The 24,488-nt window shown below is 43.3% G+C and overlaps 1 protein-coding gene across 1 annotated transcript; it reads right to left on the bottom strand.

Moving 5' to 3' along the window:
- Positions 1-365: 365 nt before the first annotated feature.
- LOC125004462 (lysophosphatidic acid receptor 2-like) lies at positions 366-23,261 on the bottom strand. The gene is made up of 5 exons (XM_047579077.1): positions 22,798-23,261; positions 12,036-12,516; positions 9,451-9,945; positions 5,153-5,412; positions 366-2,443 (listed from the first exon to the last, which is right to left on the bottom strand). The coding sequence occupies exons 2-5, from the start codon at positions 12,289-12,291 to the stop codon at positions 2,339-2,341; spliced, it is 1,116 nt and encodes a 371-aa protein (XP_047435033.1). The 5' UTR covers positions 12,292-12,516; positions 22,798-23,261; the 3' UTR covers positions 366-2,338.
- Between the last annotated feature and the right edge of the window lie 1,227 nt (positions 23,262-24,488).

The following is a 24,488-nucleotide window of genomic DNA, read 5'->3' as shown; positions in this document are numbered from 1 at the left end:
GTTCTCTCTGCCCACAGACAAGAAAGAGCCCATATCTCTGAAAAGACTGTCTCTGGGTAACTTGAGGAAGGAGTCCATTCATAATGCCTCCCCGGAGAAGAAGGACAAGGACAGCGGAGGAGGGCTGGGAAGAGTCGGTGAACAGATAAAAGGGAAATTTTCACAAGGAACCAAAAAAGGACTCAGCCCTCCACCGGAGGCCGTTCCTCCCGCTGCTGCGGCCCCGAAGGAAGCAAACGAGGCAAAGGAGCCTAAAAAGAAACTCAACGACATCATGAGAGCCCTTCGCCCGGCCGCACCCAAAGCAAACGGAGAACAGCTTTAAATGCGTCAGGGAAGAGAGAACAGACCAGTCAGAGACGTGCTCAGATGTTTTTTTTAATTTTTTTATATATATATATAGTCAGAGTAGATTATCACGGCTGAGACACAAAAACACGACGGTACACTCATCATAAAGGCTCCTCCCTCTCAACATTCAGATGTCAGTTTCACTCATGACAAATCAGCTGCACGGCTTCATCACTCACTTGTCTTTTCGTTTGCTCCGTCACGCTTGACAAAACATTTAAACACATTGAGGCGATCACACAAATAAAATGATGAGCCTGATTTCCCTTTATGTCCGTTTTTTGTTTTCTTTTTTTCTCTTTACGGTTACCTTAAAGTGACGACAGATCTGCTTAACTGCACCGAGCTGAGCGCTGCTGCACAAAACACCTACTATGAACAACGTGATTATAAATAAAGTTTGACATCTCAAACCATTCACGGGGACATCGAGCGCCAGTAGCACGCAGACACGCTACGTGACGCACACAAATGCAGCACTATAATAAAAAAATAAAATAGTAATAAAATAAAAATATAAATCACTAAATACAGCCTAGAGGAAGGAGCAGCTTATAGCATACTGTGTAACAACCACTCCTGACTCAGAGATGGCACCTTTAAAGTACAAGAGTGTGGCCACATTGATACCTAAAACTCAAAAAAAAAAACTGAGTGGTAAGATTATTTAACATCTATAAAACAAAATCAAAATCTACCACTGAGTTGTCCTGGGAAAAAACTGAAGGACGCTTCCTGAAAACATTTTAAATAGCATTTAAAAACAGGGTTATCCACTCCCTCGCTTTGGTTGCCAGGTTGTGAACAGTCCTCAGTCTGAAGTTTTCCTCTTCATCATTTTGCTTTTTCTGTGTTTCGGTTAAAAATACAAAACATAAAAAAAGACATATTTGCTGCAGTGCATGGCCCACAAAAGCTACATAACCTGTCAGGTTATGTATTTAATTGGTTTATAACTGTGAAATTAAATAATTTAACAAATTAAATAAGTTCTAAAAGGCGGAAGTTATGGCATTAAAAGGTAAAAACAAATGGGCCGACGGCAAAAGGGAGTGACTGGCGGCTTCAAGTAAAAAGCAGCAGCTGCAGCAATGGGATTCATTTGAAACTCTGCAAGTGACCAATCAATATTAATCTTCTGTGAATTTAAGGGCGAGTTAAAAGACTGAGAACGCTGCACAACCTGGCGGCCCCCACTGTTAGCCTTATAATAACCTACAGGTGATCAACAAAATCCAGTGGAGGAGTTTATTAACCACTGACCAACCTGTTCATCAAAATTTCTTTCCGGTTTGTCTTCAGCCTCATCTTGTAATAAGAAACTTTTGACACCATATTTGTAGTTTTCCCAGGTGGCTGCAGGAGAAGCTAATACAGGCTAATCTGACAACCAGTCATATTCCCACTAAATCATCTCCTTGCAGAGGTTTCAGGTCCAGATGAACCCCAACAAGGAACAATTACAACCCTCGATCTGAACTCATCATTTCATTTTTATAGTAAGACTATGGATTTTAAAGGTGGCGTACCTAACAAACTGGCAACCGACGCAGGCTAGCAGTCCACAGAGCACAGGCTTCGAGGAGGTCTCCGAATGTTCCCAGCTTGTCGCAGGTGTCCCTTTTCCGTCCGCGGCTCTTCGTCTGCGTCTCCGCAGGAAACGAGCCCTCAGACGTCCCTCACCCCCCCGCGTTGGGTTCAGTGGCGGAGGCGGAGGGGTGTGGGATCATGTCTGACGATGGAGAGCTTGAAGATAAGTCTCTCATCGTGCTCATCAGGTCATCTTTTAAAAGACACTATTAGAATAATCCACGTCCACCGGGAGCAGAGGTCGAAAATCCATCTGAAACCGATCCTCTCTGACCCCTGTCACAACAGTCTGCCGCGGAGGAAGCCCCTCGAGGCTCGTTTGTGTGTACAGACGCAGGTCGGTGGGTTTCAGTTGCCAGCTGTGGGTTAAGTCTTGAACACTGGCTTGTTTCTAAGTTTAATCCCAGTGCTCTGAAGGGACGGGGGCGTCATCGGAGGCCTTGCAGATGAGAGGCAACCCGTTGCTCCTCTCTATGGCCTCGGCCGTACGACTCTTACAGTTCTACAGAAAGAGGCGAAGGGAGACAAAGTTGAAATGAGGAAAGAGTAAAGGATTAGGTGGAGCAGAAAGAAAGAGGAGGGGGGATAAAAAAAGAAGAAGAGAAGATGTGTTAAATATGTCCAATGTAAAAAAAAGAAAAAAAAAAAAGAATTAAAAATAAGAGTGAAACACCCCAAGAGAAAGACCCAACACAAGGAAGTTCACCATTTAATCTCTAATGTCACGGGTTAGCACTAAGAAAAGATGTGGTCAGGACAGAAAGCAGACTAAGCAGGCAGACTGATAGACGTGACCAAGAAAACCATGTACGCAGATTGTGCATTTATTCACACTGGTCGAAACACAACGTTTGTACAAAAATAAAACCAAGATAATACGAAAATTCTTCTGAATTACAAAACAAGGACGTCTATAGTAAGAAAATAAAGTGTTAACATGTTGATTTATCTCAAGAAAAAGACTATATCTGGAATACACTGTCATCCCTCCAACAGCACGTTGTGAATGAGTCCCCGTTAACGGCAGTCAGTGGCCGCTATCGTCCGTCAAGGCGTGTGGCTTCCTCCCTCTCTCATCGACACAGAGACGGGACACATGCAAATCTGTCCACGCCCGTCTCCCTTCTCCTCGGGCCTCGCCTTCTGATCTTAATGTCACGAGAAAAACAATATTTCCCTGCACGCGTAACATCTCACAGCTGTGGCAGCACTTCCTGTGTGTGTGTGTGTGTGCGTGCGTGGGTGTGAGAGAGAGGGCGCGTGCACGCCTCCAACGTACACACATGCCAGAGTGACGAGTCAGAGGACATGCGGCGGGCTGCACGACGCGCTCTAACCACCAGCAAACATCTGGACCGGTTTAAAGCCAGCGAACACATCGACAAACACAGAAATGTTTCAGGCGCTACAAACCCAGTAACAACTGTGTATGGCAACAGGGTCGTTCCAGGCATTTGGGTAATTCCCAAACACAACCCGTTTATAGTTGAAGCCAGTGTGGCCATTAAGGCCTTGTTTTGTGGGGACAGAGGAATGTCATTAAAGCTACTCCTTGATGTTCTGCTTCTTGGCCTGGATGAGCTTAGGATTCTTAATAATATATGAATGAGTTGTCCGTTGTTACCCGCAATTACTAATGACTAGATTCTGACCGGAACATATAAAAATTAAAAAAGGTTTAAAGCTTAGCACGCTGTAGCCACGGAGAACAAACACATAGCATTGTAACATTATCCAACACTGGATGCATCACAAAGACGGAAGTGGCAGCCAAGGCACTTATTGTTCGGCTTTTAATCCCAAAAACGAGCTCACGTACGAGGAGGTTGCAGGTTGGAGCTAAGCAGAAACAGTTTGCATCACAAATGTCAAGCAGGTCCTGGATCGAGCGCAGATTTGTTCGTGATTTGCGGAGGCAGAAAACAGAAAAAAGAAAAAAAAACTAGCGTAGCATTAATCAAAATCAAAAAAGTAGAATTCTGCATCAACGACCCAGGAAGTTTAACTACAAATGTGACCTGAAGAGAGCTTCATTTAAGGATCCAAACTCTATTCGTATTAGATTAATGTTCGTACATACGCGTGACTCTGTGTGAATTTCCCTACACGCACACAACTGTGACACCGCACGGTTCGCACTACTGTCGTCTTCAGAGGATGTGGGCAGGAAATGGCACGCGTGAGCGATAATGCTTTGCAAACTTCGAGTATCGCAGCAGGAGGTGTTGTGTGCGCGATCAAATAGTCGATAGTGTAGACATTTGTTTTTTTGCTTTGTTTTTGTTTGTTTTTTTGTCAGCACAGATTAAAGTTTCAGATTCAGCAGTGTCTTGTTTGTCACGTACGGAAACCGAGAACCTTGAACACGTTATGTTTGACATGTATATTTGATCCAGCTGGGAATAAAGAGAAAAACTATCAGAGCTCATAGAACATACTGGCACTGGAAAACTGATCAGTTTTCAAGATTATAGTAGCAAGTATCAATCTTTTTTTTCTTTTTTAAATATTCTACGATCATCATTACCGAAAAGATCAAGCAGTAGCTGGATTTTCAATGTTAACAGTGACGACGGAGTAAAATGAAGAATCCGGTCCCTCTCTCTCTCTCTAGAGATCTGTTTGGATACTTGTTGGTTTAGGTAAAATAGTTTGGAATACTTAAGACGGCGAACAACAAACAGCTTTTTATTTACATCCGGCTGTCAGCCAGCGACGCTTGTTCGGGGTCGTGTCGACCTGGCGAATGTTCAGTTTGTTGGTCCCTACCAACTCCTGAGAGGTCCTATCTGGTGCCGATATCCGGCGCTAAGCGCTCCGCAGCGTTCACGAAGCTGCGTCTGTCTGGTGGGTACGATATCTGCTGCTGGAAGGGGGTGTGACTGACTGCTGGGGCCAAAGGGTGAAGAGTAAAGCTGGGGGTCGAACATCCGAACATACAGCTGAGACTCGATAAAAGGTTCTGCTGATGTCGAGTGGCGTTTCTTTTGAAAAGGAAGATAATTTAGGGTGTTATCTGATTGAATAAAGGGGAAATTAGCATTGTGCTAATTAAGCTCTCAGGATCTCGCATGAGTGACACGGTCCTACTGCACATTCTCATCATCTGCGTACAGTCAGTGTGGTGTCAGCGGTTTAATGTGAGGAACAGTCCTTAGAGCGAGTCTTTTTTGTGATTGTTCACATCGGCTCCGTTGCTCTCGGACAGTACCTCTTGCTCCAGGGTGTTAAAGTGAACCTCGGACATGCCCCTGTCGTTGCTGCCCCGCCGGCAGAAACAGCACAGGATTTCCTTGAAGGTCCTCCTCATGTCTTTGTCCCTGAACGAGTAGATGATGGGGTTGACGAAGGAGTTGCACTCGGCCAGCACCAGGAAGTACTTTTCGTAGCGCAGCACCTTACAGGTTTCGCAGCCCAGACCGTCGAGCAGCAGCACGACCAGGCCGGGGGTCCAGCAGAGCACAAACAAGCCTGGAGGAGGAGGGGGGAGGGCAGGCAGAGGGAGGGATATCAAGGTCAGAAGTACACTTGAAATAACAGCGGACATCAACAAGTAAAGCAGCAGATAAAGAAGGAGTTAGTCAGAGGAAAAAGTTGGGAAGAATGTGTAGAAGAGAAGGGGCTATCTAAAGGGAGAAGGGGAATGCACTGTAAATTCCTCTGCAGACAATGCGCGCGCACGCACAGACATTTAACATGCCAGCGTGCGCAGTGGGTTTGGTCTGTATGATCGCGTTTCATTATCATAATAGCAGAAGAGGCGGCTCAGGTATTCGCTGTGTACACACATCGGCGGGCGCAATATGTGCGCACGGACGAGCTGCAGGAAGGAAAAGCGACGGGGAAAACACGCACTCGCAAAACACGCTGCGTATCGTGCATTCCATCGGAACCTTTACGGTGGCTTTAAAACTCACAGCTGCGGGTTTAACCTTTAATCTACAAGTAAAGCTGCACCGGGGAGAAAAGAAAAGAAAAATGCAATGTGGAGACAGGTTGAAAGTGTCAAAATGTGACCGCTCTGCGAGAACTGTCGTCACTCTCAAGGTCAAAAGCTGGACTCCCTGCTCACAAACACAGAAGAATAAGATTATCCTCCTCCTCCTCCCACCACACACACACGCACACATATATATACAGCCTCAGTGGTGTCATGTGGGCAGTAGTGAAGCTGTTTTCTGTCACAGTAACTGAACTATGCAGCTCCCTGTCAGGGCACGCTCAGGGCTTTCTTCACCCTCCGCACATGCCAGAACGGCCGATTCCTGGCTGCTGAGCAACGAGGAGGAAGATGTAATTTTTTTAATTTTTTTTTTTAATTTTGAGGAATTTAATCGAACATTCAAAATGCGTGAGCAAGCACAGGGGAGGCTGGGAAAGAGGGCAGAGGGAGCGAGGGAGCATGGGTAGTTCGGCTGAAAAAAACAAGAGGAATCGCTGAGAGGAATGAACTTGCGTGTGTGTGTTTAGCACAAGTACAGACACGCCTGCATGGCAGCCTGTGAGTAAGGTGAAAAGGCTGTAGGTGTCATTTAATTCTGCGAAAAGCCCGCTAAACACGTCTCTGAAATAATTTGAAAAATCACAAAGCGGTTGCTTCCTGGTGCAGGGTAACCTAGGAGTTTAGAGTCAGCAAAGTTCTCTGGGGAAAAGGTCATTCTGAAAGGTGCATAAACTGTAAATTATTGAATGGACTTCATCTACTATTTTCCTAGATCGTGCTTGATTAAAAACTATGGGGTTAAATGTTCATTCAGAATGGTGGATGGTCAGAATGGTGTGTTGAATCATGAAGTCACGTCAAATTCCCATAATTAAATGGTGAATTAATTTATTATGCATGGGCTTGAAATCTGTTTTCCAGTGTTGAGCAGGAAGATGTTTGGGTGAGCGGTCGTTGTATTGCAGGGCTGCACTTCAATCGAATTTTAATCGTGATCAGGATTTTGGCTGCCACGGTTAAATGAAGCTGATCACGTTTCATTTAAAATGCGGGCTCTGCTACGTATCTAATAGGGGTGCAACGATACATGTATTTGTATTGAACCGTTACGCACAGGACGCTCGGTTCGGTGCACGGGTGAGTTCCCAGAACGGACGTTGCGCGTGTTTATTTTCCACCTGCCGCTACACATGCAGCCCATGTGCGTCACGGCTACCGCTAGGATAAACCGGAGCTTCTACACCCTCCCTTGGTGCTTAAGTGCTTTGGAACATTTCGGCTTCCTGGTTAAATATTACAACGGGGAAAGACAAGCGGATTAAACGCGCGCAGATTGCCGACACTAGCAATACGACAAACATGCTAACTCACCTGAAACGGCACCACCCGAGTGTGAATATTAGTCTACTGAACGAGAATAAAAAGAAACACCTTAGAACAAACGCAGCTGACTTTGGGATTTGTTCAGCCTCTCTCTTTTTCGAGAGAATATTGTATTTATTGGAAATCTTATTTTACATATATTTTCTTTATTTTAGAATATTTTATTTAACTTATTACCAGGCAGTGCTTTGTAATTTTATTCTTGTTTTATTTTCCGTTAGAATCAATTGTTGGTTTACAAACAATAAACATGCAAATAAACAACAAGCAAATTTAGATTTTGCATTTTGTTGCCACACTGTACCGAAAATGAACCGAACCGCGACCTCAGAACCGTGATTTTTCTGTATCGTTACACCGCTAACATCGATCAAGCAGTTTCTCAACCAGTAGTCAGCCAACCACCTGGGGGCGAAGGTATGGTTAAGACTTCATTAAGCTGCGTAAATAACAAGCGAGCACACCTTGCAGCTTGCGTCTACTGACTAGAGCTAAGCGGCAACCTCCGGGTCTGAGTGATGAAGTCATCGAGTTCATTGAGTGGCCACTGGAGGCTCCAAAAGGGAGCAAATCCTCATAGACCCCCATGTTAAAAAGTTCAACTTTACAGCATTATTAAACATGTTTACTTCCTGGTACAAAAAACGATTTTGGCCCCAATAGTTTGCTATTCACTATTCATGACAACTGTACGGGGGTGAATTTTTTTGTAAATCATTTGTTTATATTTTATTAAGGTTTAAAATTCGGCATAATTAAGGGCGTTCCCATTTTTTAGTGACAGACGGTAGCCTGAGCTAACTGGTAGTGGAGAGTTGGGTGGGCGGGTCTCAAAGTCTGACATGCACAACAAACAAATTTGCAAACATTCAATGGTATAGAGTCTAGAATGAACAAGAATTGTCTTCAGACGCCTAAAGTTTGAGTGGGTTTAGGTGGCATGCAGGTAAATTCAACTTAGCTTTATTAAATACAGCGTCAGTAACAATCCAAATCCGAATGGAGACGCTTTACAGAACCCAGAGCCTGGCTCTGAAAAATGACTCCCTTTTAACAGGAACCGACGATAAGCAGGACTCGGCTCATTTGGGAGACACATCTGAATGAGGCCGCTCAGGGCAGTGAGGCAGAGGTGGGACAAAAGGGAAGGGGGAGACGGAGGAGGAGTCGGAGGAGATGAAAGCAGCAGATAAACTCATACATGAAGCGCACAATCCAAACAAAAGCACATGATACTAGAGGTGATGCATGGTACATGCGGGAATGATAATGACCTGAAAAAGATGGATAAGGCACTCCCTTCCAGCAGCGACCACTGAATTCATGAATAGCATTTTAAACAAATACATCAATAGAGCTATTATACCCAAAGATATGCAACTATGCCATGACATGTGCACTGGGTAGAACTCTAGGAAGCACAATGTCCAGAGTGAGATTTCTTGTATAAGTGGATTGCAACAAAGTTGCAAGCTGAATTTGACGAAGGTTGGCAACGAACGACTGTAGATAATTCAATACTCATCTGCTTCCAAGCAAGTACGGGAAACTAGTGTTTCTGCTAAACATGAGAACAGTTGCCAAGACTAAGCTTCTCTGGAGTCAGCTCTAAGCCGCTGTAGAAACACGGCAGCACAATGTGGTCAGGTCCCTCTAAATCATTATTTGAAGTGATTTGATTTGATTAATGTCTACTTTACATGGTTAGAACTGAAAAACTTCATTGGATGATTGAATGAGTGACTGTACAAGTCCAAAACTACAGTCCTGAACTAAAGATCAGGCATAAAATTATGGCCACTGACAGAAATAAATGACATTGACCATCTTGTGATAATTCAGTTGTTGTACTGGGAAACCTTTGGACCTGGTGTTCATGTGGATATTACTTAGACATGTAGCACCCATCTAGACCAGACCAGGTAACCCCACCCCTTATCAATGACAATCCTTGATGGCAGCAGCCATCCCCAGCAGGATGCAGCCCGACACAGGCACACACACAAAATCAGTTTAGGAAAAAAACACGAAAAAAAGAGGACAAGGTGTTTGAGGCCTCCAAATTCACTAGATCCGAAACTGATGAAGTGTCTGTGAGATTCACTGGAACACACCTGATCCACAGAGGCCCCTCCTCTCAACCCATAGGACCCAAATGTGTTAATGTGTGTGCTGATTCTCACCCAGAATCATGGAGACCGTCTTCATCAGGTTGAACACCGTCTCTTTGTGTCTCATATGGGATGTGTGCTCTAACATCTGCCTGCTCTTGTGCCTCACGTAGAGGAAGATCCGGGTGTAGACGGCCAACATGATGAAGAAGGTCAGCAAGTTGAGAACCGCCCAGAAGACCAGGTAGCTGCGGCTGTACAGTGGCGCCATGGTGGAGCAGTTGGGGAGGTCACACAGGCAATGCCAGCCCATGGTGGGAACCAGACCCATGATTATCGCCAACAGCCATATGAATATGATTATGACGAAAACCCGCCGCGTGCTCATCTTACTGTGCAGCTGCATGGTGAAGATGGTTTGGTGGCGCTCCACAGCCACGGCCAGGAGGTTGAGGACTGAGGCTGTCAGGCTGGTGTCGATCAACCCCTGACGCACAAACCACTGGTATTTAGACAACTTAATGGTCCAGGGACCAGTGTGAAACATCAAGTGGAGGTAGGAAACACCTGGGAAGAGGAAAGGGAGGGATTTATGAAGTGATTATGGGAATATGTAAAGCAAATGTGTAATAATGCCCACTTTACACTACTACATATTGTGCTGGTTCAAGGTTGGCTTTTAGTTTTATCTTTCCTTGCTCCTTGTTATCCATTATATCAGTTACAAGCTAAATTGAAAACACTGTCTGATAGCATCACTTTTAAATCATTTAAGGGTATCATGTGATGGCTGTGATAAATTCACTGTGCCCATATCCGTCAGACTCATGAATGGCTGAGCCATTTTATCTAGTTACTACTTCTTTAGGATCTTATAATTATCTATTAGCCCTTTGCACTTTTTTCAAGGATGATCAGATACTTCTTAATCCTATCTTTTTTTTTTTTTAACTAATTCCCACTCGACTGTGCTTTGCAAGTGATTTTATAAAGGTTTTTGTTGGATTTGTTGGATGTTGGATGTGGCTTGCGTGTTTGGTATATTGCCTGCGTTTTTATGTTGCTGGGTAGGTGAATTGTGTGTACAGTATACCCACAGATGCTCTGGCACAGATAAAGTCCTTTGAATCGAATAACAGAAGTCCTGATCATATTGTTCAGCACAGTCTACAAATATCACTCAGTACATTTACATGCACGTGAAAAAAAAACAAATTATTGCCTTAACCGACTTTAACTGGACAACTTAAGTGCATGTAAACACTCTAAAAGGCATTCAAGAAAGCTGGTAAAAGAACCACCTGAGGAATGGCGCCATCTTATCTGCACCATATGTAGTTCACACGTTACGTACGAGATTAAAAACCTGAACTATTATCCATGTTTGAAATGCCGGTCTGCCGTGTGAACGAGTTCAGTTGATTATTACATGACGTATAAGGTCAACCAGAAAAGGGGGCCCGCTATTAACCCGCTGAAAAGACACTTATCACCCCCTAGTGTGGAGGAGGAGGAGGACATGTTCCCGTCAGTTCCTCGATTTTCCCCGTTGCATGTAAACTGGGACATGGACAAGGACGCAGTCAGAAAGTGTGAGAATAGCTCGATTAAGCTGTGCATGTAGATGTACCAACTCTTTCAACTTGCCACCCTTGTGTATAAGTGTTACGTCCCTCTGCACCCCCACTGAGCTCACAATGGAAGTACAAGTGTGCTTGGGTGGTTCATGGGCTGGATATTGTACTTTTTTTTAATGAAAATAATCCCATTATTCTTGTAACTCTGTCGTCTGACTCCACTTTGTATTGTGCCCCAGCTTTGCACTTTTTCCTCTGTGCACTGAGAAGCCTTGTCTCAGCACATTAGTCTCTTAGCATATAATAAAACACACAGGTCTACTCCACCCACTAAAGGAAAGCACTAGATTGTAAACATCTATTTACAGGAAGTCCAGAGTGAAGGCAAGAAGACGTTTGTCATTGTCCTTCTGTGAAACTTGTTTGAAGGATTTTAGTTGAGATAGACCTCTTCCAATCCACAGAACAAAGTAGAGATGGTACCAAGATACCGTTTGCCAGTATTTTCACACACAAGAAAATCTGTCTGTTTTATCACATATCATCAGCTCGCATAATTCCATGCAGATACACTACTCAGGGGCATGAATCAAGTGTGGTTGTGTGTGTGTGTGTGTGTGTGTTCCACTTTAGACATTTAATACCTCAGTCAACATTCGAAGATTAAACATGGACTCACAATAACATTCATACCTGGTTTACAACTTGCATTATTGACCCAGTGACGAATGATCAAAGAGTCAATAATCCTTTAATCTACCTTTTAATTTGAACTTTGTAGCATCAAAGAGATCAATATTTGCAGCTGTCAAATTGCCTTTATCGACAACCCTCTAGGTGGGCCAATGGTTCGATAAGCTAGCTATAAAACTTCACAATCGTTTTTGTTTATTTGTTTGTTTTATAATTTTAAACATTTACACACAGTCATAACGTGATGATAATATTTGTGAACCTAGCAACTGGCATTGTGGTTCAGCTACATGTAATAACTCGACAACGCCAGTTAAATTCAGTCCGGGTTTGCTGCATTTTTTCTAGTTAATGTTATAATGCACAATGAAGTAAAACAAAGGTTACCTGAGAAGAGGTCTGCCAACGCCAGATTACCCAACAGGTAGTAGATGGGAAAGTGAAAGCGTCTGTTTTTCAAAATGGCCGCTATGACCAAAAGGTTGGAAAAAATAACGATGAAGCAAACCGTCATGCCCAAAGTGACGATCACATAGTCACGACGGCGCCAGTGGTCACTGATGTTCTTGCCACTCTCCTCGTAGAAAAATTTGACAGTTTTGTTGAAGTAGCATCCCTCAGTATCCGAGGTGTCAGTATCCATGGTGAGGTCTCAGGTGGACGCGGGATCAGAGAAGAGCTGGAGAGGTGGGTGAGGGTGGGGGTGGGAGTGGGGGTGGGACGATGCAGCAGACAGGAAGCAGAGGAGGAGGTCTAGGGCGCCATTCAGACTCTTCCTCTTTGGGGGGTTGCAAAGCAGCGGGGGCTGTTCCTGTTCCTGAAGACTGGGGCCTCCGCTGTACAGGTGTCTGGAGCGCACGTCTTCACCCTGTGGAAAGAGAAATTATTAGTGTGAGGCAGCAAACATTATTGTTGACTCTAATCCAGGATCAATACGGGTGGTGCCAGGTCTGAACAGGGCCTGTGATCAAATAAGAAATGAGCAGATTATCTGCTGCTTGATTGTTTGTGTTGATACGCTGTCTATTAATTAATTTTCTATTCATATTTTATTTGTTTGTTTATTATTGCTTGTCCCCTGAGGTGGGAGGTGGTGTGAGCAGAAAAAAAATGTTCTTCTCGTATCTCTGCGTATAAGCTGTTACATTTTCAATTGTGAAAACCAATAAATTAATTTAAAAAACATAAATAAATACTTCAACCACTACCAGGCAGGCAGCTGCAAGAAAAAGATTAGACTTTTATATAATAACAAACCTATAGGTTGGGTCGGCCTGGACACACATCTTGAGATTTTTTTAACTCTGGTGCTCAAATAAAATAAGACGGGGGTCTTCAACGTTGTTCAGGCCAATGATCCCCAAACTGATGGAGAGATTAGGTAGGGACCCACTGCCTACTGTATTAAACTCAGCCTAGGGCTATTTATAAATTTACAGTATTTAGTATTAAGCTATCCCTTATCCCTGTTGGATTCATGCTAATAATCACACAGCCCCTGTTGAAGACCTATCAAATAAGAGAATTGGTTTCATCTCAGAAAGGACACTTTGCATGAACAAAAATAAATAAATAAATAAATAAAAAATAACGACGACAATACTGAAAATAAACAATAAAAATACTAACACAAAGAACATATCCTCTCTTGTACTTCTCCATGAATAAATGAGTGATTAAGTCAGCTTTAACTTCATTTTTGGTCATCAAAATGAAACACACATAATCAGAATCAGCTTTGTTTGTCTGTGGTATGTGTACTAGTCTATTTGAGGGTTAACAGAGAGAACCTGTTCAGAATTTTGCATTGAGATCTGATCTGGGCTATCCGATCACAACTTTAGGTACGTGCTTTCATACCAGGCATTAAACATGTGTCACCAAATCAGATATCGGTTTCGGGCAGTTTCAGAAGAACATATGCAAATAAACCCTGACGCTCATCTGGGGCGCAGAAAAATATATTAATAATATACCGCCGATGTCTCTAACGGATGTCTACCGCTGCTCCAGAGCCGAGAACAGTGCTGATTTATATGTGTGAATCACCACTTTGGCTTTACATGTTAAGTTATGATTTGAATCTCAACTCTGAAGCTAATTAGACCTGCACTAAACTCCACACTCCAACCCTCCAAGTTTCCATACGCACTGCAATCTCTGGTAATAAAGTTAAATAAAGACGCCGGGGATTGGGGAAATGCTTAACTTGACCACACACAGCTCCACTTACATCAGCATGGCCGAATCAATCATTAACACAGAATCACAGTCATGCACACACATTAAATACTTTCATTTGCAAATTTCTACTTAGATTTGTGGCAGACAAAGAAAAGAAAGAAACAAAGTCACTGTTGGACCTCACTTGTGACCTCACGTGTTTCCTTATTTACCACAATTTATCACACCTACACCCAAGAACACTCACTTCACTTATCCACAAAAAGAAGCACTGCCTCTTTGTTTTTTCTTTACGTGGATTTTTTTATTTATTTAGCGAACAGCTAAATGGACGAAAAATTTTAAAAGGCTCTCATTACTAATGGACTTCACGATACGGTAAGTATCACGACACAATACATTATTGCGATAATCTACTGGACAATGAAATTTTTAAATGCAGCCTAAAATACAAGTTGTATGTACATCAGACAACAGTGATAATTCATTGGAAAAACTGAGTCAAAAAAAAAAACAATATTAATTTAAATGATCTATTTCCAGTTTATTGCACTTGTACGGAAAGTGGATCAATTTTCCTGCCGTTAAAATGTCAAAATACAGTTCACAATTGTCTCCTTGTACGAAAATGTGTGCCACTGTTACAACACCCCACTGAACAGATTGGCACTCTTTGTCCAGCTTATTAGTTCCTGCCTCCAAACGTCAGCTTTTCATTTTGATTGCGGTTCAAGCCACCGACTGCCTCGCTCACCACCACAAGAGGTGGAGAAGCAGAAGTCATTCACGATCGACCCAAAACATGGAATGTATCGTGAAAAAAAAATAAAAAAATCGTTATATCAGTATTTTTTTTCTCCACCCATAATTCACACAACTGTAGAAAAGCGACCACATGCGACCCGGACCGCTTCCAAATGTGGTCACGGATCAGATCTCCCAGTGCATCCTATGGGTGTTCACACCTGTCTTTTACATAATCGGATCTTAATCACAACTTAATAGGATCTTGATGCGGGGTCCTCAACACACACCTGGTGTGACCCTTTGCATTAACGTTAACCAAAGGAATGCGGCCGCATGTGACCCACACCGCGTCCAAACGTGGTGAGAGATCGGATCTCTCAGATGTGATCTCAGTGTGTCCTGCGGGTGTTCACACATCACACCTTAATGCAAGATTGTACGGAGAGAAACACCCACGCACCCATTCGGCCAATTTAAAGTCGCGCAGAAAGGTTCCAGCCTTGTTTGAGGCAAATATTACTGCAGCTCTGTTAAAGTTATGAATGAAAGAAAGTTGCGCGTTGAGAAGTGTAAGGTGTTGCCCTTTATATTTACTACACAGGCGCGTTAAAGAATGTAGATGTCCATAAAGCAGAAAATCTGGATCAGCAGCTGTTCCTATCACCAAGTCACAACTGCATCACAAACTAGCAGCTATACAGCCCGACATGTCACAACAGGAACTAGCAAAGCTTTATGACTGTGACGCTGTAATTAGAACCAACCACAGCTTGGAGGGGGAAAAAACTGAAACCTTCCCTTCATGCACTGCACAACTAGGGCCAACAACAACTGGCTTTAATCCTTTATTACCAGTAAACGTGCACAGGCTGCATGGTGCGTTTTGAGTCAACAACACTCCCTCACACGTTCTCCTTTTTCCCTGTGAAGGCCAGCGCAGCACGACAACGCTACAGCTCGGCCAGCTCCAAGCTCAACTCGCTCAACAATGGAATCGGTCGAGCAGCTCCCTGCAGAAGAGACACACCTCAGAATTACACAATCCAGCTATGTAACTCAATCTCAATCCAAACATGCACGACACACACACATTCACGCACACACACGCAGACAGGGAGGGAACCTCAGTGACCCACTCTCCTACCAAGGGTGTGTGGAAAGAAATGCCAAATCAAAAACAGAACAAACATTTGAAAGGCATGAGAACAAAATTTACGGATGAGACACAAGTGCAAGACAAAAAAGGTTCAACTCAGACGACAGTAGCGAGAGAATGTGGGGAGAAGCGACACCATCTCGGGTGAACATTAACACAAAAATAAACAACGGCAGTAAACTAGTGTGTTTCTGTGTAACTGAAGTGAGTTGAGCTGGGGGGAAATGACACTTATCTATGGGTTTCTTTAAAATCTGTTACTGTATTAACAGATTTGGCCCAGGCCCAGTGTATCTATCTGATACCCAGTGTATCTATCTGATACACAGGCCCAGTGTATCTATCTGATACACAGGCCCAGTGTATCTATCTGATACACTGGGCCGAGAATAATAATAGTTCACTTCTGTTTTTTATTTTAAATCAACTTTAAATGTGGGACTTGGACGTACGGCGTGATCAAGTGAAACTTGAATTTGACGACAGAACTGCAAGTTGTTGAGTTGTACTATGAGTTATGTTGGCAACCAAGTTTTAACCTCCCCAGACCTGAGCTTTAGTTTGGTGTGCATTTTTAATTTCTCCAATGTATCTGGGATCCGTAGGACCTAAGGACTATAAAAACTAAGCATCATCTTTGAACAGAAAGTCGTTCTTGGAAAAAAAAAAAACGATGTCCTTCTATGTGGACACTGAGATTATTTCACTGCAAATTATAACAAAGTCACCACTGAATATGGCCGTGCAAAGACAGAATTGCAATTAATGAAATCCCAATGATCTCAAACGAATATCTGCTAAGTAGTGAAGTTATGGCTTCTTATTATCGGTAGACATTGTACGTCATATTACAGTAGAAAAGTTAATAAACATAAATAATCAAGTTTCAGCTGTAAAATTTCATGAGGTTTTGTACATTTTTGCTCTTTTGTTACATGATCAGCTGCAGAATGAATCCACTGAAATGACGCCGTCATGTTTTTACACCAACTAGTATCTAGTTATGAGGATAAAAGTTTAAATGAAGCAGAATAAGTCCCCATATGAGGACACAGGGTCTAAGGAGGTTAAAAGAGATGAGAAACACACACATAAAACAAATCCGATTTAAAAAAATAAAAAAAACTATCCTTCCTGGGTTTGACACTGTTACAGGATTGTAATGTTAATTCCTGGCTGATAGCTTTGCCTTTTTTATTTGCAGCCCTGCATGGCTGACCGAAGGAGACTCACAGCTGAATTCTTTCTTGTTTTAAATGTTTCAGTTTCGTGGTGACATTTCGTGGTATCCATATCCAGCCCAGACAATCTGCCGACAAACATTTCTATCTACACTAAACGTAATCCAGTTCAATCAGCTCGGTGCATTCCTTCTCTTCTCATCTTGACATGCATCGACCTCCCTAAAGAACTGTAGCATTCGTTCATTTTTCATAATGAACCGCATGATTCACAATGAACTGCTACGTCTTGTGTAACTGGTGCCTGGCGTTCTCAAACCAAGATTATACTTACCATACTTTTAACTGCAATTGTTGGGTAACTGGTTGGTTTAGGCATGTCAAGGGTTTAGCAAGCATTTCTTAAACTTGTTGCATACTCTACGAGAAGCCAGAAAGTTGTTCTCGTGCCTAGGGCTGCGAGAACAAGAACAAAATTTGTTCTGGCCAGGTCATTTACGCGCCGTTCATTCAGCATGTACCCACACACGGCCCGACGATCTCTACCCAGGAGAGAAATAACATTAACCTCTTGGAATCTCTGGTTTAACTCAGAATAGCAACTGGCTACCACATGAGAAAAAAGGCCTGCCCTGTTGATGTGCTGAGAACAACAAGCCTTTAAAGTGGTGAACACAGATATTATTGAAAAATATTAATTTTTTCAATAACTGGCCTTTCGTGATCATTCCGAGGACAATAGTGATTTTATGCTGCCGTCTGTGAGCAGCAGGACACAGTAACAGGAGTTGGAGGTCTGCCGTCTGTCTCCTGCAGCTCGTTATGTAACAACAAAAATAAGTGTTGTCCAGATGCATACTTGATGAACGACACATTGTATTTCCTGTGGCTACCGTTTCGTAGGTTAAATGCTTTTAATTTGAAGCTATGGTGGTTGGAAATTGCCGGTTCGCATCAGCATAAATCTATGAAGCCATCGGTTATCATCTGATAACAACTTCCATCCTTAACGTGGATTAATCCATCACCATGATTAATCTGATTAAAGATTTGCAGTTAACCCATCTGCAGCGAAGAATAACTCTGTACGTCTCTGGCAACGCATTACAGGCAGTTTGTCCAAGTAGAGTTAACGTCATGCGTGCACAAATGGGCAGTTGATCCGTTTGTGACAGGCAGCAGAACCAACGCATAAAGACGGAAGATGCTAAACAGCTCATGGCTCTCTATTGGAAATCTGAGTACAAAAAAAAAAAAAAAAAACGAGATGGAACAGACATAAACTATTAGTTTTCTTTTGACCGAAGCACTGGCACGCGAAGAATACGTTAGTGGTGGATTCTGCGAATGGCTGGCCCGTCACCCAGGATGCAACAAACCACCCTCACAGAACATCTGAACCACAATTGCAAAGTGTACTGCAACAAACTGCGGTCCATTGACATCGTCGAGGACACGGGCTTTACAAAGATTTTGCAACTTACCTCTCAAGAGGCATTTTACAAGGATTCAGGATTCAATGATTTTTATTTGTCATTCGCAACAATACAGAAGCATGAGATGGAACGAAATTTTGCACTCAAGGTCCCGGGGTGTTACCCATAGTAACTACAATATATAGTGAGTACCTATAATATAGATGCAAGTAAACAGCTCCATCAAGAAGCACAATAATGTCAGAAACATGACAATGTCAACAAGTTAGTTTGTCTTAGCCGCTGGCTGGAAGAGGTGGACCAGGGCCACATTAAATAAAAGTGGATAAATATTTGTTTAAAAAAAAGAAAAAAGACAAAAAGTTGTGAAGTTGTTTCAGGTTGTTTTGTTGAAGGTATTTAATCAACATGTGCATGTATATTCTCTTCTTTCTTGAGATTGTTTGCTCATGCAAAACAAAATGCGCTTAATATAAATTAAAAATGAATGATATTTAATCGAGATTAATCGAAATTAATCCACAGCAACCCTGTGACTAATCTCATTAACAAACGTAATTGTTTATAGAGATTACATTCGCTGCCTGTCTGGTCAGGTGTCACGACACGCCATAAAGTGTTTGTCCATCTTTCTATAAACCAATCAGGCATAACATTATGACCACATCCTAATATTGTGTAGGTCTCCCTTGCGCCTACAAAACAGTTGTGACTCATTAGAGAATGGACACGGGCCTTCTTTGGGTCCTAAGGGTTGAGGGGAGGGGTGGATCATCCCACAGACACTTGATCAGTTTGGGATCTAGTGAATTTGGAGGCCAGGTCAACATCTTGTACTGTTTTTAATGGTTTTTGAGCTTTTCCTAAACGTTTTTTGTGTGTGTGTGTGTGTGTGTGTGTGTCTGTGTGTGTGTATCTGCTGCCATCAAGGAGTGTCATTGTTAAGGAGTGGGGGTCCAAGTAACATCCAGTAACTATGCCAAATTTAAAAGTTTCCAGATGGACACAAGATGGTCACTGTTATTTACTGCTAGTGGTCATAATGTTATGCCTGATTGGTGTGTGTGTACACACACACACACACACACACACACACATATATATATGTACACATACACACATATATATACACATACACACATATATACATACATACACACACACACACACACACACACACACACACACACACACACACACACATATGTACACATACACACATATACATACGCACACACACAGACACACACACACACACACACACACACACACACACACACACACACACACACACACACAGAACATTCTTAATCCAACTCAGTTGCTTTAGATAAGATGAAGTCAACAGTGCCTACTCGAAAGATTAATGTTCAAACATTGGCCTGGTACGACAAATGAGCCGCTGTTTATCACAATAAATAACTTGTAAACTTATTAACGCCACCGTTAACATGCATTAATACTCAGGGCAGGTATTTTTGCTCATCTACTTCATCACTTTAACTCCATTATTATTCTCAGTTTCAGTTCATCTGGTGCGAGTTTCGGTGATAACTTGTGACACCCTTTTTATAGTCAGTTGGCAACCATGAACTGCAGCAAATACACTGTCACAATCTATTTTCTGACAGCTTCAAGACCCTTTCCCTCAGGTTTAACGCTGCCTAGACAAAAGCCTGCCGTGGAAAGCATCACAGGATGTGGAGCTCCCACCACCAGACTGCTTTCACCACGCCGTTGCCGTCTAGAGCCACGGCCGCAAACAGACGCCTCCCGCCAAATATCACAGGCAACTAACTGCCGACGACAGCGTAGACGAAAGCTTCGCAAACACTCTATCCATATGGTTTGCAAAAACACATGACTTCAGAAAAACCATTAATGGTGCCTAAAGGCAGAATTCACAAATTAGCATGTGACGTATCATTTGAACTGCAGGGTGAAAAAACAAGTCGTAGGTGGATGTATAAGGTGGTGGCCGCGCGCATGTATCTAGACAAGGAGAGGAGGCGACTTCATAAACAGTATATTTTTACAAAAATGTGAAACTATTGATTTAATGCTGGGTGTGCACATGCCTGTTAGCATTTTGACTATAAACGTTAACAGTGGATTATACGTCATTGTTGTGTTTAACGTTCCAGCTGTGAGCCCAAGTGTGTCTTGTTTTACTGCATCACAATCAGGAGGCAACTGATCAAATTGAATTACATTTAACATTAAAGCCAAAGAAAAAAAAAAGGGGACAACTTTCTTGCCAAGAGTTCTCTTATCACCATCCACGAAATTAAAGGCTCCGACCAAAACCCAGTTCACTGGGAACAGGGCGACACGGGCAGCTGGCAAAACCTTTAAAACAACAGCTGACTGCGTGCGGGATGTGAGTCTCGGCAGCTTGAGCGCGGCCCTTCCCGTCCATGTGGCCTCGGCGGGGCCGTGTTTGCGCGATGTCTGTTTTCGAGCATCACGTGTCAACATTTGTGTGTGAATGGACTGAGCTGGATCAGTAAACACTAGGTTCAGTGCAAACCAGTCATTACAGAGGAGCCACACCCAGATCCCTTCTCCCTCCTTTCCTCTCGCTCGCTGTGAAAGGACAGTCTTAGCAGGGCTTCAGTCGGCACATCGTTACAATGCAGCCCACACACACGCACACACACACACACACACACACACACACACACACACACAGAAAGTTACTGAAAACCAACCCTGCAGCGCAGGTCGAGAAGTTTGTAAAGTTTCCAGATTTAAATGAAAAAAAAAAAAAAAAAAGAATAATCATCACCGTCTCTCTGTGTTTTACTGAGAGGTAACGACATGCAAATGGTTGGTTTCACCTGTATGATGATCATATCCTGCCATTGTGGGACACAGAGTAGATTGTTACTGTCTCTCAACACCCAGGAAAACCATACGTGGCTGATCTACTCGAGAAATCGTATTTCTTAAACACAAGTGGGGTTTCTACCACAACCTATGAAATACACAGTTCCTGTGTGTGTTTGTAAGAGCTCATGAGGTTCTTGTGAAGACTGAAGCAATACGCAGCTTGTTGTTATGTGTGACGGGTTCAAATCGAGGAGGCAGAATCTGAAAGCTCTCAGTTACAATCTGTAACGGTGAGACTTCTGTCTTCTATTCCCCATTACTCTTTTTGTGCCATTGTGGCACAGCGGTCCACCTACTGTTCTGTTCACAGATTTCTGGAAACAATTAACACCGATTATCTTCACGTTAGATCCTTGTGCCACTATTTGTTCATTAGTAATTCCCCTACCTGGTGTTGACGTGTTCTCACGTTAGCGAGCGTCACGGCAGGTTTCACTAAATGACTCACTGAACTACGCTGGCATCTGTATTCTCGACAACCCTCTGCCCGCTCTAAAATACGCTTCAGACCAGGAGAATCGGTGTCGCCCCTCACATCTTACTCTGGAGCAATATGAACAGGTTCCGTGGATGACGTTTCACTTTATTGGCAGCAAATGAAGCCACACCTGTCAAACACTGGAATGTTTTTAAACAAGGATCCACGGGCACATTTCGGTTGGTTTCACTATCCATCTACAGTCTCGCTGCTGCGTCAGACTGTATATTGGTTGTGTCAATTTTGCAAATTTCCTCACTGTGGAATAAATAAATAAATAAATAAATAAAGGGATTATCTTACTGTATTATAGGTATATGGGAGGAAAAATGGAAACGGCTCGAGTGCCAGAGTTTAACACATAACGCACCAAAAACCTTCATCTGACTCTACTGTGAACTCTATTCCTCTGTGTGGTGGGCTGGCACCTTCACAAGCACATAGGAAAACTAAGCCACAGTCTATACATCCTATATTGAGAGAAGTGAAATTAAGTGAGTTCAACACAGCAGCACAGAAAGAGAGTGCAGGCATATCCACTAAGTTGAGTCAACACTCAATAATAATGTGTCAACAGAGATTGAACCATATAACCTTCACATTGTCAGGTTTTTATGGCAATGATGTTCCTCGGAGAGATTGCACGGGAGTGGACAACCCCAGGGAGTATAAAATGCGAGCCGTAAATCACGTTAACCACCTATGTGGTCCGTTTAAGAGGTCTGCTGCGGAGGAATCTAGATACGAGGCCGGAATGCTTTCTCTCTTTAGGATGAAGTTGCATCAAACGGTGGAATTATTAGTCAGACAAGGGCATGGTCAAAGCCGGCACAGCCGAGCATGTTCGGGCCGTGCTGGAGTCCGGACTCCCTCCGCTTTGAGAAAGCGCAAATGTTTCAGCGCACTGATGGAAGTCACGACCTCGGGACCGAGGAACAATACGCACCGTAAACACGCGCCACGGCTCCAAGACGCGCACACTTCAAACTCACACCAGAGGCAGTATAAAATAAACAGAAACAAAAAAAAATCTATACATATGTATTAAATGGCAAAGAAAATAGTTTAAACTCACCTTTCCTTGTGTCTATGAACTCGCCCGTCAAGTAGATCCAGATCAGATCTCGTCGAGTGGAGGAACAATGTGCGGTCACACCTGAGATTTCCTCCTGCGCGCGTTCACCGCCCTCCGAGGGCAAAGTGTAATAATAAAATGAAAGCCAAAAAAATATATATATATGTGTGTGTAATAAAAAGAGTCTCAGCTTGTTGTGTAGTTTTGCTTTCTACAAAGGATCCGTCCCAGTCTTTTCCTTTACGGAGCCACGCGCGGTAGAAAGGTCTCTCGGTCACCTGTGTTGGGGCTTCCGGTTAGTTGCTGTTACCTGTGCGCAGTGATCCGTGCTCAGAGTCCCAGGAAGAGCAGGAAGGGTGCGGCACAACACTCCCGCTGACTGCAGTCTGAGTCTCTGTTTCACAAAGGAGCGGAGGGTCGGAGTTCTTGGTGATCTCCCTCTGCCAACCTGAGCGCTTGGTATCCGCCCCCAGCTGCCCCCCCGTTGGCTGAAGAGGCGGCCGAGCAGCCAATGAGAGGGTGCTTGGGGAGTGACTGACAGGAAGGGTAGAGACCTTACTCATTCAGGTTGATGAGGATCGAAGCAGGAGGACTATTTCTATATTAAACCCTCTAAGGAATGGATTTGCAGACACTTTCCTCAGCCATAGTTAACAATTCTATTATTTAGAAGCTAGATCTCTAGATAGATAGCAATGAAATGAAAAACAAGCGTGAAAAAAGAAAGTCCTGTGTCCTCTGTCTCACGCACAGATGAGGAACTGAACAGACTGATGACTTTGAGGAAGGAAGGACGTCCTGTAGCGTTCCAGGAGGCAGCAAACTTGTCGGAAGGTGCTCCGTTGTCGGGCTGTTAAACGGTTGAGAGGGTTGTCAGGGTTGTGCATGTGTCGAGCAGTGTCCTCCTCTCCGTGTCAGAGGTACAAGCAAATAATAATTCATACAAAGCAAAATGATTTAGCATGATTTTCCATGCATCGGCCGTGTTGAAGAAAAACACCGCAAGTGGAATCAAGTGTTCACTTTACTAGTGTATGCAAGATATTAGTGGGATTGGTGTAATTTTACATGTTTAAGGCTACGTTTGGGTGGGTTCAGGGGAAGGAATGAAACATGATATAACATAGATAGATAGACATCAGTAGAAAAGTAAAGAAAGATGATTTAGTGGTAACTTGTAGAAATAACATGATCAAAAAACGTGTGCGTAGTTTCATGAAATAAAGAGTGTATGTGTCGTTGTTAAGATGCATCACCTCAACATCCCTTGCGTCTAGACAGGGATCTTTGTCGCATGTCATCTCTGTTCCATCAGTAGACCAGTCTGGGAACCCACCAACTACTGACTTATGACTCTGGAGGCAACAGCTTGTGCTTAGGTCTCCTGTGTACGGCAGATAATGGAAACCCGAGGCCAAGGTCTCTTGTTCCGTGAGGAGATCATAGTTTATGTTCTGACTAGCAACAAGAGACACAAGAAGTAAAGTTGGGCCTGAGAGATGACATTTATGGCAGGGGCGTCGCCAGTCTGCACTCTCATGTAACAGCTTTAGTTAAAGGTATTGACAAATGTTTGCATCCTTTCCCACAGGAAGTGACTGGACTATTTCGTTGTCCACATGAACCATTGCGTGCCTCTATCTGGCCAACTGTCCGCGTGCCGCGGTTGCTCTGGTGGTTTCAGACTTCAG

This window comes from Mugil cephalus, chromosome 2, assembly GCF_022458985.1.
Source record: "Mugil cephalus isolate CIBA_MC_2020 chromosome 2, CIBA_Mcephalus_1.1, whole genome shotgun sequence".
NCBI classification, from domain to species: domain Eukaryota; kingdom Metazoa; phylum Chordata; class Actinopteri; order Mugiliformes; family Mugilidae; genus Mugil; species Mugil cephalus.
The sequence above is the reverse complement of the archived record's forward strand: the minus strand, read 5'-3'. Positions and strand labels throughout refer to the sequence as shown.